At 42.1% G+C, this 11,181-nt stretch overlaps 1 protein-coding gene across 1 annotated transcript in view; it reads left to right on the top strand.

Moving 5' to 3' along the window:
• The window catches only part of GPR55 (G protein-coupled receptor 55), an 11,537-nt gene extending 908 nt beyond the window's left edge, over positions 1–10,629 (top strand). Inside the window, exon 2 of the mRNA XM_006082785.3 lies at positions 8,669–10,629. Coding sequence (XP_006082847.3) covers positions 8,677–9,639 — 963 coding nt within the window. The 5' untranslated portion in view covers positions 8,669–8,676 and the 3' untranslated portion in view covers positions 9,640–10,629. The remainder of the gene's footprint in view (positions 1–8,668) is intronic.
• The last annotated feature ends 552 nt before the right edge of the window (positions 10,630–11,181 follow it).

The raw sequence follows: 11,181 nt of genomic DNA, 5'->3' as shown, positions 1-11,181 counted from the left end.
CCCACAGACCCGGTCATTCACTTGTCCCCCCCTCATTTAGCTAGAACTTCCCGGGGGGCTGTTTTTGGGAGGCAGGGTGATACAGGACGAAGGAGGCATGGCCCTGTCCTGGGGTTGCTAGGACTCTCTATGGCACACAGGTGACTTTAATGTCCCCTACTCAGTCACAGCAAGGAAATCCTGTCAGATGGACCACAGGTGGACCATGGAGTTGGACATTTGGAGGGAGGGATGGAGTTCTTAGGAGGGGAGGAGAGGTGCTGAGGGAGAGGAGGAGATGTGAGGTGGAGCCAGGCGGAAGTGGGGACTGGGAGGGAGCTCCTGGGATGCTGGTGATGCTGGTGGGGGACCATGGTGAGGACAAAATGAAGGAGAGACTCTGAATGTGAGCTCCAGCGAGGCCCCTCCCTGCCTGCTTGGCCTGGGGTAGACTCTTTACTTCACTGTCTTTACCTGTAAAATGGGCATAACTCTAACAACGTCCCAGGAACGTACCAAGTTCCCCTGTAGAGCATTCAACACATCTCAAGCCCCTGAGCTGGCACCTCCACTTCCTGAGCCCCCACGTCAAGCCACCAAGCTCAGGGGTACGGTTCCAGCAAAGTTCTGGACTCAGGGACATTCTGTCTACATGCTCTGTCCCCTCTGTGTCCTGTTCCTTCTTGCGTCGTGTCCCCCAGAAGCCCAGCTCAGGGGTGGACTGGTGAATTTGTTTACGGTGTTAGTGGCAGATAACTGCGTCCAAGTAAATATTTGTGTTCTAACTGTGGCATTCGGCACTGCACCCCCGGGGGGGGCGGGTGGCTGGGATTGCAGGTGAGGAACCTGGATGGGATGACGCTGGTCTGGGGAGCATTCCTCCTCCAACTACATCCAACTCTGCTCAGCCAGGCCTGGCCCTCCCGTCTCTGGAATTCCTGCTTAGCCTGCAAACCCCCTAAGGTTGCAGTCTTCCTCTGGCTGGTGTTTTCTGGAAAGTCTAGTCTGCCAATGCAAGGCAGGTTGGCTTGGTCTGCAGCATGCGGCTGGGTTTAGGTACCCCAGCTGCACAGAAATGGACTCAGGCCTGTCCCAGCTGAGATGGGCAGGTAAGGGCACCACGGGGCACAAGCGCTGCAGGAATCACAGCCCAGCGCGGGGCCGAGTTGGCAGTAAGAGAGCCAGCTCGGTGAGGCCACAGGCTCTGGGTTCACAGGGATGAGTAATGCTGTTCGGATAAGAGAACCCAGATGGAGGCCTCACAGCCAGAGAGAGCCAGGAGCAGAGCCAGGCTTCCGGATGCCCAGCCCAGTCCCTTTTCACATATGGATGCTTTCTTTCCTATTCACTAAACATTCATTTATCGACAGAAGAGTCCATGTCAGGGTTTTGCTTTTTGAAAAATTGTTTATGTGTGCATACCTCTGGTGACAGAGAGCTCACAAATGGCCAGGTCTGCTCTGTCTGCTCTCTTACCTTTTACATATTATTAGTTGTTTTCTTGGTGGTCTGAGAAGAAAAAGGTAACACTGCCATGGCTTTGGAGTGCTTGGCTGGGCCCAGGAACGGGATAGATTCGGTGGAAGACCCTTGTCCTCTCTCAAAGAGAGTGTATTCCCTTGATTTACGATTTAGTCCTTATTGATCAGCTATTGTATCTTATTAGCAATTGGGTTGTTCAGAACTCCAAATCTCTCTGTCTACTTGATCAATGATATTCCCAGAGGGGAGCATTAAGGCCTCTACCTACCATTATATCTCCATTTTTACTTCTTTTTGCATTTCTGACATGTGCCCATTATGTACTTCTTTTCTATGCTCATTGGAACATAAATTGAGTGTTTTATTATTTATTGTAACTTTTACCTTTGTGGAGTCTCTATGTTACTCTCTGAATTCCTTTTACTAAAAAGAATCACATGGCCCTAGTCCCTTCTTTTCTAGTATCTGTGTGCCTGAAAAACCATCGATTATCCTATCAGTTTCCTCTCTCTATGTCTTTTGGTTTTCTCTGTGCTTCGTATCCACAAACTTAGATTAGGTTTTGGTTTTTTAAGTGGATGCCCCCTTTTATAGGGAGTATTCTAATGGTGACGGAGTGCTGTTTACATTATAATTGTTCTATTGTGTAAACTCCCATGAGTTGCCCCTCAGCTTTCTATATTGAGACAGTGCATTTTTTCATTTTCAGTTTCTATTGTGAATATTCCTTGTGTCCCTTTAAAAATATACAAGATAATATAACTGAAATGTCCAATATAGGAAATATTTAACTTTTAACTTCTACATTTGTTTCTATGAATAGCTCTCTAAACACTGGGAGAATTACATTTAAATGTCGCTCCTTCCCTTCACCCAGTCTTCATTGTCAACCTGGCATTTTTCGTCTCATGTACTGTTCTTTACTCTTTATGTTAGGTGCCATTTTTATGATGTAATAGCTGACCTGCTGGCAGGTGAAACTTTTTATCAATAATCAGGTTCTTGATGCCTTTCTCATCTCATAAGTGGCACCTGCTTTCAATTTCTATCCCTTGCAATTCTCTGTCATTTATGCTTTGTTCTCAGATGCTATGTGTTGAAATGTTCATCTTTGACCTGCCAAGATCCTGCCTCATCAGCTGAGCACTGGTTAGTTCAAAGCATCTCTTTAAATTTTGTGTAACCTCCCTCCCACCCCTGCCTCAAACACACACCAAGACTTTTCTTCTTGTACGGGAAGTCAAAAGCTATTATTTTTCTTCTTTTTCTCCAACATTTAATACATTAAAAATTTAAATTGTTTTTCTATTATCATTAATTAATTAAAAATACACACACAGCCCGGCCAGCATGTCTCAGTGGTTGAGCATAGACCTGGAGGTCGAGGTTTGATTCCCGGTCAGGCCTCGATCCCAGTACAGGGTGTGCAGGAGGCAGCCAATCGATGATTCTCTCTTATCATTTATGTTTCTATCTCTCTCTCCCTCTCCTTGCCTCTCTGAAATCAATAAAAATATATTTTTAAAAAATACCCCCCCACACACATAAACGAAAGATAAGAGATAACGATAAAATATTTAAAAATCACCCACAATCTGTTAGAATGCAGTCTATGTTTGACATATGGAAATTCTTTTTCTAGGGTTTTTCCCCACCTAAGCACGGGTGTTTTTTAAAAAAAAATCATAGTTGAAATCATTTTCTGAATGTACAATTCTGCAGTTTGTGGAGTTTTTACTTAACATAATGAATATAAACATAACAGACAGAAAATGTTTCATTGATTAGATTTATCAAAGTGAAAATAAGGTGTTGTTGGTATTTATGGTAAATATGAGTGTGTATTTTTTGCTACCAGAAAAAAAAATGTTAAAATGAACTTATTTCTGTACCCAATTTTTTGCATAACTTACTTACGGTAAAATTTAAGAATCACTGGATGAAAGACAAATATGATTTCTATGGTTCATAACATAAGTCATCAAACCCCAAAAGTATATTAATTTGTATACTCACCAGCATATCCGTGACTGTCTCATGTCACCAGCTTCTTTAAATTCGATAAGCAAAAATTTTATCTCTTTTTAAATCCTTTTCTCAGAACTGTCTATTTATGCCCTTTATCTACTGATCTATTGAGGATCTTAATATTATACATTTTTATATTCTTCATAGAGAAAGAACATCATTCATCTAACATTTATTGCATTTTCTTTCCTCCAGCATATTACTTGATGCTAAAATGTTTTTTTTTTTTTTTGTTTTTTTTTTAAATTTTGTGCGGTCAAACTTGTGTCTGTTTTTTTTTTTTTTATTCTTTTGCTTTTTAATCATTCTAAGATGACAAAGAGCTTTCTTCCATAAGTTGTCCATTAAATTTTCATCTACCTTTTCTATGGCTTGATTTTTTTAAAATTTAATTAATTCACTAATGAATTGGGGATTTCTTTGGCTCTACAGTGTGAGATGGAAATTTAAGTTGGTTTTTACTGATAGTTTCAACATCATTTATTGACCAAACCTTCCATTCTATTATTTATTCCATTGTCTTAATGCATCTTTGGAACTTCTGGGTATAGGCAAGTGTCTTATTGGCAATTTCAAAAATGACTGTTTTTGTTTGCTTGTTTGTTTGTTTTAACCATTAAATGCAAAGTTGGCCAATGGTGTAAACAAGTTACTCTTTATCATGTGTAAGAAGTATCCTTCTATCCCTTCATTTAAACGACTTTGTGTAAAACTATCTACCGATAAAGCAGAGGGCTTTTCATTTTTGCTTTAATGATGTAATACACAATGTTAATACAATGTTAATAGATTTCCTAACAGTGAAACGGATTTGGTCATTTGAACAATAGCTTTTCTCTTTTGTGCTACATCGGTCAAGTTTTGATATTCGGGTAAGTTGGTTTCATAACACAAATTCATTAATATTATCTTATGTTCTGAAATTATTTTTAGAGCATGGGAATTAGCTGTTTCTTGACATTTTAAATGAGCTTGCCCTGACCAGTTTGGCTCAGTGGATAGAGCGTCAGCCTGCGGACTGAAAGGTCCCAGGTTCGATTCTGGTCAAGGGCATGTACCTTGGTTGTGGGCACATCCCCAGTGGGGGGTGTGCAGGAGGCAGCTGATCGATGTTTCTAACTCTCTATCCCTCTCCCTTCCTCTCTGTAAAAAATCAATAAAATATATTTTTTTAAAAAATGAGCTAGAGCCTGGGTAAGAGTAATTCTTTGATAGCATTCTCAGTTTCTTTCATGGTGGTTGGTCTAATCAATCAATACTTCTTCTGTTCACTCTTGTATCAATCAAGGTAAATTATGTTTTGCTTCCAAAATCATCAACTACATTATGTTTTGCCTTCAAATCATCAACCACATTAAGGTTTTTTAATGAATTAGCACTCACATGATAAGATAATTTATTTCTTTTTTTTCCTCTTCTCTTCCTCTAACACCTGTGCTTTCACTTCTAGTTATGATCATTTGAGTCTTTTTTCTTTATCATAGTTGTTGGAGACATATGCTTTGTTTTATTTACTCCCCTCCCCCAGAAACCAGCTATTAAATTTATGAATTCTGGTATTTTCCTCTTTTTAAAATTCATTTATTTCAGTTTTAATCTTTGTAATTTTATTTCTGATTTCTCTACCACTTTTTTGTTTTTGTTTTTCTAAATACTAAATGTTTAAGTTGAGTGCTCAATTCATTTATTTAATTTCCTTTTGTAAAAAAAGGAAAAGCAAAAAGAAAAAAGAATCCAAAAATATGAAGATAGTGTAAGGAGCCTCTGGGACAACTTCAAGCATACCAACATCCGAATTATGGGGGTGCCAAAAGAAGAGAGAGCACAAGATATTGAAAACCTATTTGAAGAAATAATGACAGAAAACTTCCCCTACCTGGTGAAAGAAATAGACTTACAAGTCCAGGAAGCACAGAGAACTCCAAACAAAAGGAATTCAAAGAGGACCACACCAAGACACATCATAATTAAAATGCCAAGAGCAAAAGACAAAGAGAGAATCTTAAAAGCAGCAAGAGAAAAACAGTTAGTTACCTACAAGGGAGTACCCATAAGATTGTCAGCTGACTTCTCAATAGAAACTATGCAGGCCAGAAGGGAATGGCAAGAAATATTCCAAGTGATGAATGCCAAGAACCTACAACCAAGATTACTTTATCCAGCAAAGCTATCATTCAGAAGTGAAGGTCAGATAAAGAGCTTCACAGATAAGGAAAAGCTAAAGGAGTTCATCACCACCAAACCAGTATTATATGAAATGCTGAAAGGTATCCTTTAAGAAGAGGAGGAAGAAGAAAAAGGTAAAGATACAAATTATGAACAACAAATATGCATCTATCAACAAGTGAATCTAAAAATCAAGTGAATAAATAATCTGATGAACAGAATAAACTGGTGAATATAATAGAATCAGGGGCATAGAAAGGGAGTGGACTGACAATTCTCAGGGGGAAAGGGGTGTGGGGGATGCGGGAAGAGACTGGACAAAAATCTTACACCTATGGATGAGGACAGTGGGGGGCGGGTGGTGAGGGCGGAGGGTGGAGTGGGAACCGGGTGGAGGGGAGCTATGGGGGGAAAAAAGAGGAACAACTGTGATAATCTGAACAATAAAGATTTAATTTAAAAAAATAAAACTTTCTAGATAATTTTCAATAGGTTGCCAAGGTCGAGTTCAAAATTAACCTTAAGTTTTCTCTTCTAAAAAAAGGACAAGTCCTCGCTCCCTCCCTTCACTACCTCACAAGAATGGTGAGGGTAGAGAAGAGGGCTTGTGTGATGGATAAGAAGTGCTATTGAGATGCAAAGTAGTATTTGTTGTATTTCAACTGAAACTACGAGCAGGAAAAATGTGTAACTGAATTTGCTTTGCTGACTTGAGAAACAGGGCGCACTCTAGTTCTTAACTTTAGTGAAGCCTGCAGACGTGTGAGCAGACGTTACTATTACTTGCATTCACACTATGGTATTCTGCCTTACGTGGAATAGACAGTGTTAATGATCTGGTTTTACACAGGAAAGAAGAAATATTAAGGCTTAAAGTCTGTACTGGTCAATGGCTCATAATTAATCAAAACATTTCATACAAAGAGAAAAGGCTGTGAGAGCTATGCATCTCTCAGAATAGTTTTGGCTGCTTCCTGATTTTATATTTATATATATATTTAAATAACCAATTCAGAAAGTTCTTGTCATTTCAGATTATATCCCAGGAGTTTTGTTTTGTAGTTCCGACTTTACTTATTTGTAAATAGCCAATTCTATTTTTTATTTCCTAGGTTTTTGGCATATTGTGGTCAGAGAACATAGCCAACATAATTTCCGCTTTTTTTTTTAATGGAAGGTTTTATTCTTGCTAGGCAGAGAATTACTTTGGCAACTGTTTATTCGATATTTGGTTTAAAACCAAATCCAAGAGCTAATAATTAAATTGTATTCATTATACTACTTATATAATTCTATATCCTAATTTATATTTGCCTACTTGATGTGTTCAAATTGATAGTATATTAAAGTTTGCCACTACAATGTATCTTTGCCAATGTCTCTTTGAATTCTATTTAATGATGTACTTTTTTCAAATAATACTTAGAATTTATTTTGTGCTTTTAAAAAAATTTATCTTTACTGTTAAAAGTATTACCAATGTCCCCTTTTTCCCCCTCATTGACCCTCTCCACCCCACTCCTGCCCCCTCCCCAGGCCTTCACAGCACTATTGTCTGTCTATGAGTTATGCATATATGCATATAAATTTTTTGGTTAATCCCCACATACCCCCTTCCCCTTTTGCCAGTCCATAGAGTGCTTTCTCTGGCTTCAAAGATTATCATTTGAAAAGTTCCCATTTTAAGTCTCAGTAATTTTAATGTGACCTTTAGGATGGTCCTACTGGAGAATACTGACAGCCAAATCTTGTCTATTATCCACACATACACCTGGTACAGTCAAGTCACATAAGCCCTGTGCAGTCATGCCGCAGACTTGGTCTTCTTGACCCTGGGACCAGTTCTAGTCGTTCACCTGTCTAAAGGCCTTTCTTTGCCCTGTGGAGACCACAGGCCCTTACTTCTTCATTTCCCTCTGGGAATGTCCTTTCTTCCATATTTCTCCATTTTTGTCTAGTTTTCTCCATGGGATAGCAAGAACTTACAGCAGCTCCAGACCTTACATCGTCCCAACTTCAAATCCTACAGAAGGAGCCCCACCCCCCTGCCTAGAAACCCAAGCAAGAGTTTCATTGCTTTTCATCACCTCTGTGTGAGTCAGGTGTCCATCCCTGAACCAAAGACCCAGTCACTGAGTTCAGAGGAGTGTGGTGCACTGATTGTGACCAGCCCTACAGTCAGGCAGGGTGAATTCTGTCGAACCTTCGGGAATGTGAGTGGAAAAGAGCAGAGGGAAAGAGGAGCTCAAGTCAGCCCTGACTTGTGTTTTCATGTTTTCCATTATGTTAAACTAGAGGCTCAGTGCACGTATTTGTGCACAGTAGGGTCCCTTGACCTGGCCTGCGGGGATCAGGCCAAAACCAGCTCTCCGACATCCCCCAGAGGGGCCCCAGATTGCAAGAGGGTGGTACTCATTTGACACACCCCAGAATCAGGCTCCCTTCTCTCTGGTTCCTGGTGTATCACCTGAGAACCGCAGTTTGGCAGCTCCTGCATTGAGTGTCTGCCCCCTGGTGGTCAGTGTGCATCATAGATACCGGTGGGGTGGTCAAATGGTCGGATGGTCACTTAGGCTTTTATATATATATATATATATATATATATATATATATATATATATATATATATATATATATATTCTCTCTTAGCTTAAACTGGTTTGGGTTAAGGTTTGTGTCATTACTACTTTCGACAGAAGGAGTTTTGATTGAAAAAAAGAGAAATGTTCATGCAAAATTTTATTTTTGTAAAAGAAAAAGGCACACACATGTGGTGTGTGAGTGTGTGTGAAAAGAGAGAGTCGGGAATGATATACATGAAATAGGAACAGTTACATCTAGGCAGCAGAATTAGAGATAATTTTTATTCCCTATGTTTTCTAATGGTTATTCAATGAGCATTCAATTGCTGGGTGATAAAGGGGAAGTGTTTATCATTCTTGACAAAGTCATATGAATCCATCACTTCTAGAGATTGAGAGGAACTTCATCTAATCTATTGTTGATGTTGTAGGGAAGAACATGAGCCAGCCAAACAAAAGCAAGAACTGCTCCTTGCATGAAGTGGATGAGCTGATGAGAACCGTGCAGCTGGCGGTGCACATCCCCACCTTCCTCCTGGGTCTACTTCTCAATGTGCTGGCCATCCAACGCTTCCGCACCTTCCTGAAGAAGAGGTGGCCGGAGTATGCTGCCACCTCCATCTACATGATCAACTTGGCGGTCTTTGACCTCCTGCTGGTGCTCTCGCTCCCATTCAAGGTTGCCCTGGGCCATGTGAAGGTTCCCTTACAATCTCTCTGTACGTTTGTGGAGTGCCTCTACTTTATCAGCATGTATGGCAGTGTCTTCACGATCTGCTTCATCAGCCTGGACAGATTCTTGGCCATCCGGTACCCGATCCTGGTCAGCCACTGCCGGTCCCCTAGGAAGATTTTTGGGATCTGCTTCACCATCTGGGTCCTGGTGTGGGTTGGGAGTATCCCCATCTACAACTTCCATGGGAAAGTGGAAAAAGGGTATACATGCTTCCACAATATGTCTGATGACACCTGGAGTGCCAAGGTCTTCTTCCCTCTCGAGGTGTTTGGCTTCCTTCTTCCCATGGGCATCATGGGTTTCTGCTCCTTCAGGAGCATTCACATTCTGGTTGGCCGCCTGGACCACAGCCAAGATTGGGGCCAGCAGAGGGCCTGCATCTGGACTATTGCATCCAGTCTGGCTGTCTTTGTGGTCTCCTTTCTTCCGATCCACCTCGGTTTCTTCTTGCAGTTCCTGGTGAGGAATGGCTTTATTGTGGAGTGCAGAGCTAAATGGAACATCAGCTTGTTCTTACAGTTGTCCATGTGTCTCTCCAACATCAACTGCTGCCTGGATGTTTTCTGCTACTACTTTGTCATCAAAGAATTCCGCACAGGCATCATGGCCCGCCAGCGTTCTGGAGGCCAGCTGGCCCTCTGGGATACCATCACCACCAGAGGCTAAGAGAAGAAAGTCCTGCTCGGAGGAAGGAAACTCCAATCCTGAATTCCAGGAGCAGATATCCCATCCTAAGACTGTATTGTGGTGGGATGATATATGGTGCTTTGACTGGTTTGCTTTCCTTTTAGATGCTCATTGAATGCTGTGCCTGCTCATTATGCTCCAAAGACCTTCCCACCACACCCAGGCAGCTCAACATAAATCACCCAGTGTTTGGGGATTCCTGATGAACCTAAGAACCAGTTGAATTCTTGATTTCTAAGTCCAAAAAGCACGAGGCAGAATAATTGAGGAAGAAGATGAGTCCATGTGGACAAGGCTGGTTCTCAACTCTCCCCTACCTCTTGTTAGATCTAAAAATTCCGGAAAGGAAGAGAGAGTGGAGTTTGGAGAGAGAATCAAGAAGGTCAGTCATGATGGCAGGTATCCTGGGCCAAGATGCAGTGATAGGGATGGATCAAGCTCCTCTTTAGTTTGGGGATCCCTGGGGGGCGGGGAGCAGACTTGTGCTTTCCAATCCCTTCTGGGGCTCTGTTGGCCAACAGCCTTGCAGAGATGACAGCAAGTGGGATGATCTGAGCAGAACAAGTACACACAAATAGCCCCAAGTTTCTTATGGGCTTTTGAAAGGCCTGGGAAGCCCACAAAAAGTTGCAGAAGAATGAAGGGGATGGTGTGGACCAGGCTATGGTGAAGCTGCAGATACTTTGTGGAAGCAGTGGGGTCAGAGTGGATAGCTGTTGGTGAGACCTGAGAGCCATGAGGATACAGCTGTGGAAGGAAGGAGACAGGCCAAGGGCAGCTCTTCCCCCATCGCCACAGGGGTGTCCACTGCCTGAAGTTTTAGCACCTGCCTGCGGGAGGAGAGGCAGTGGTAACGAGCCTGGGAAAAAGGAAATGCCTGAATATGACTAGTTTGCTATCTTGAACAGACTGGGAAGTTATTCATTAGACTTAGTTTCCCTAAGAATGATGAGACAGAATCAGGCTTGATTTGGTTCAGCCAGAGGAGAATAAAGAACATGTGTGTGTCTTGCCCGCCTGAGTCCTGGCTGGCCAGCTGGCCACAGTGGTGTGTTCATGGAGCTGTCCTGTCCAGTCACTGGGAGGGAGAAAATGAGTCAGCCAGGAATGGAGGAACCATCTTGAGGACACAAGGCTCTTGGCAGTTCCTGGTTAGAGGCTGTAAACTGTTGAGTCACGACTTGGCTCGGGCTCCTGTCATGATCAGAGAAGGAGCAGTGGTGACAGCTGAAAGCCTTCAATGACTCAGCTGCTCCAGAGAGCCAAATGATTGCAAGGGTAAATTAGATTGTGGGGTGGTTTTGGAGGATGGAGTGAGTGGGATGAGAAGTAACAAATGAGACAAGGGGAAGGTTTTTCGGAAGAAGAGCAACCACCTTCTACCTGTGGGATAAGAGGCTTCCACAACCAAGTGGTGGACAGGAAGGTGGGGTGATCATGGGGGAGGAAGAGGGTGGTTTAGATAAAACCTAATGGGAGGAGGAGGTGAGGTTGGGTGATTGCCAATTGCGTGATGACATG

The sequence above is a fragment of the Myotis lucifugus genome, unplaced genomic scaffold, assembly GCF_000147115.1.
Source record: "Myotis lucifugus unplaced genomic scaffold, Myoluc2.0 scaffold_3, whole genome shotgun sequence".
In the NCBI taxonomy this organism is placed as follows: domain Eukaryota; kingdom Metazoa; phylum Chordata; class Mammalia; order Chiroptera; family Vespertilionidae; genus Myotis; species Myotis lucifugus.
This window is presented reverse-complemented; position numbering and strand designations above follow the sequence as displayed.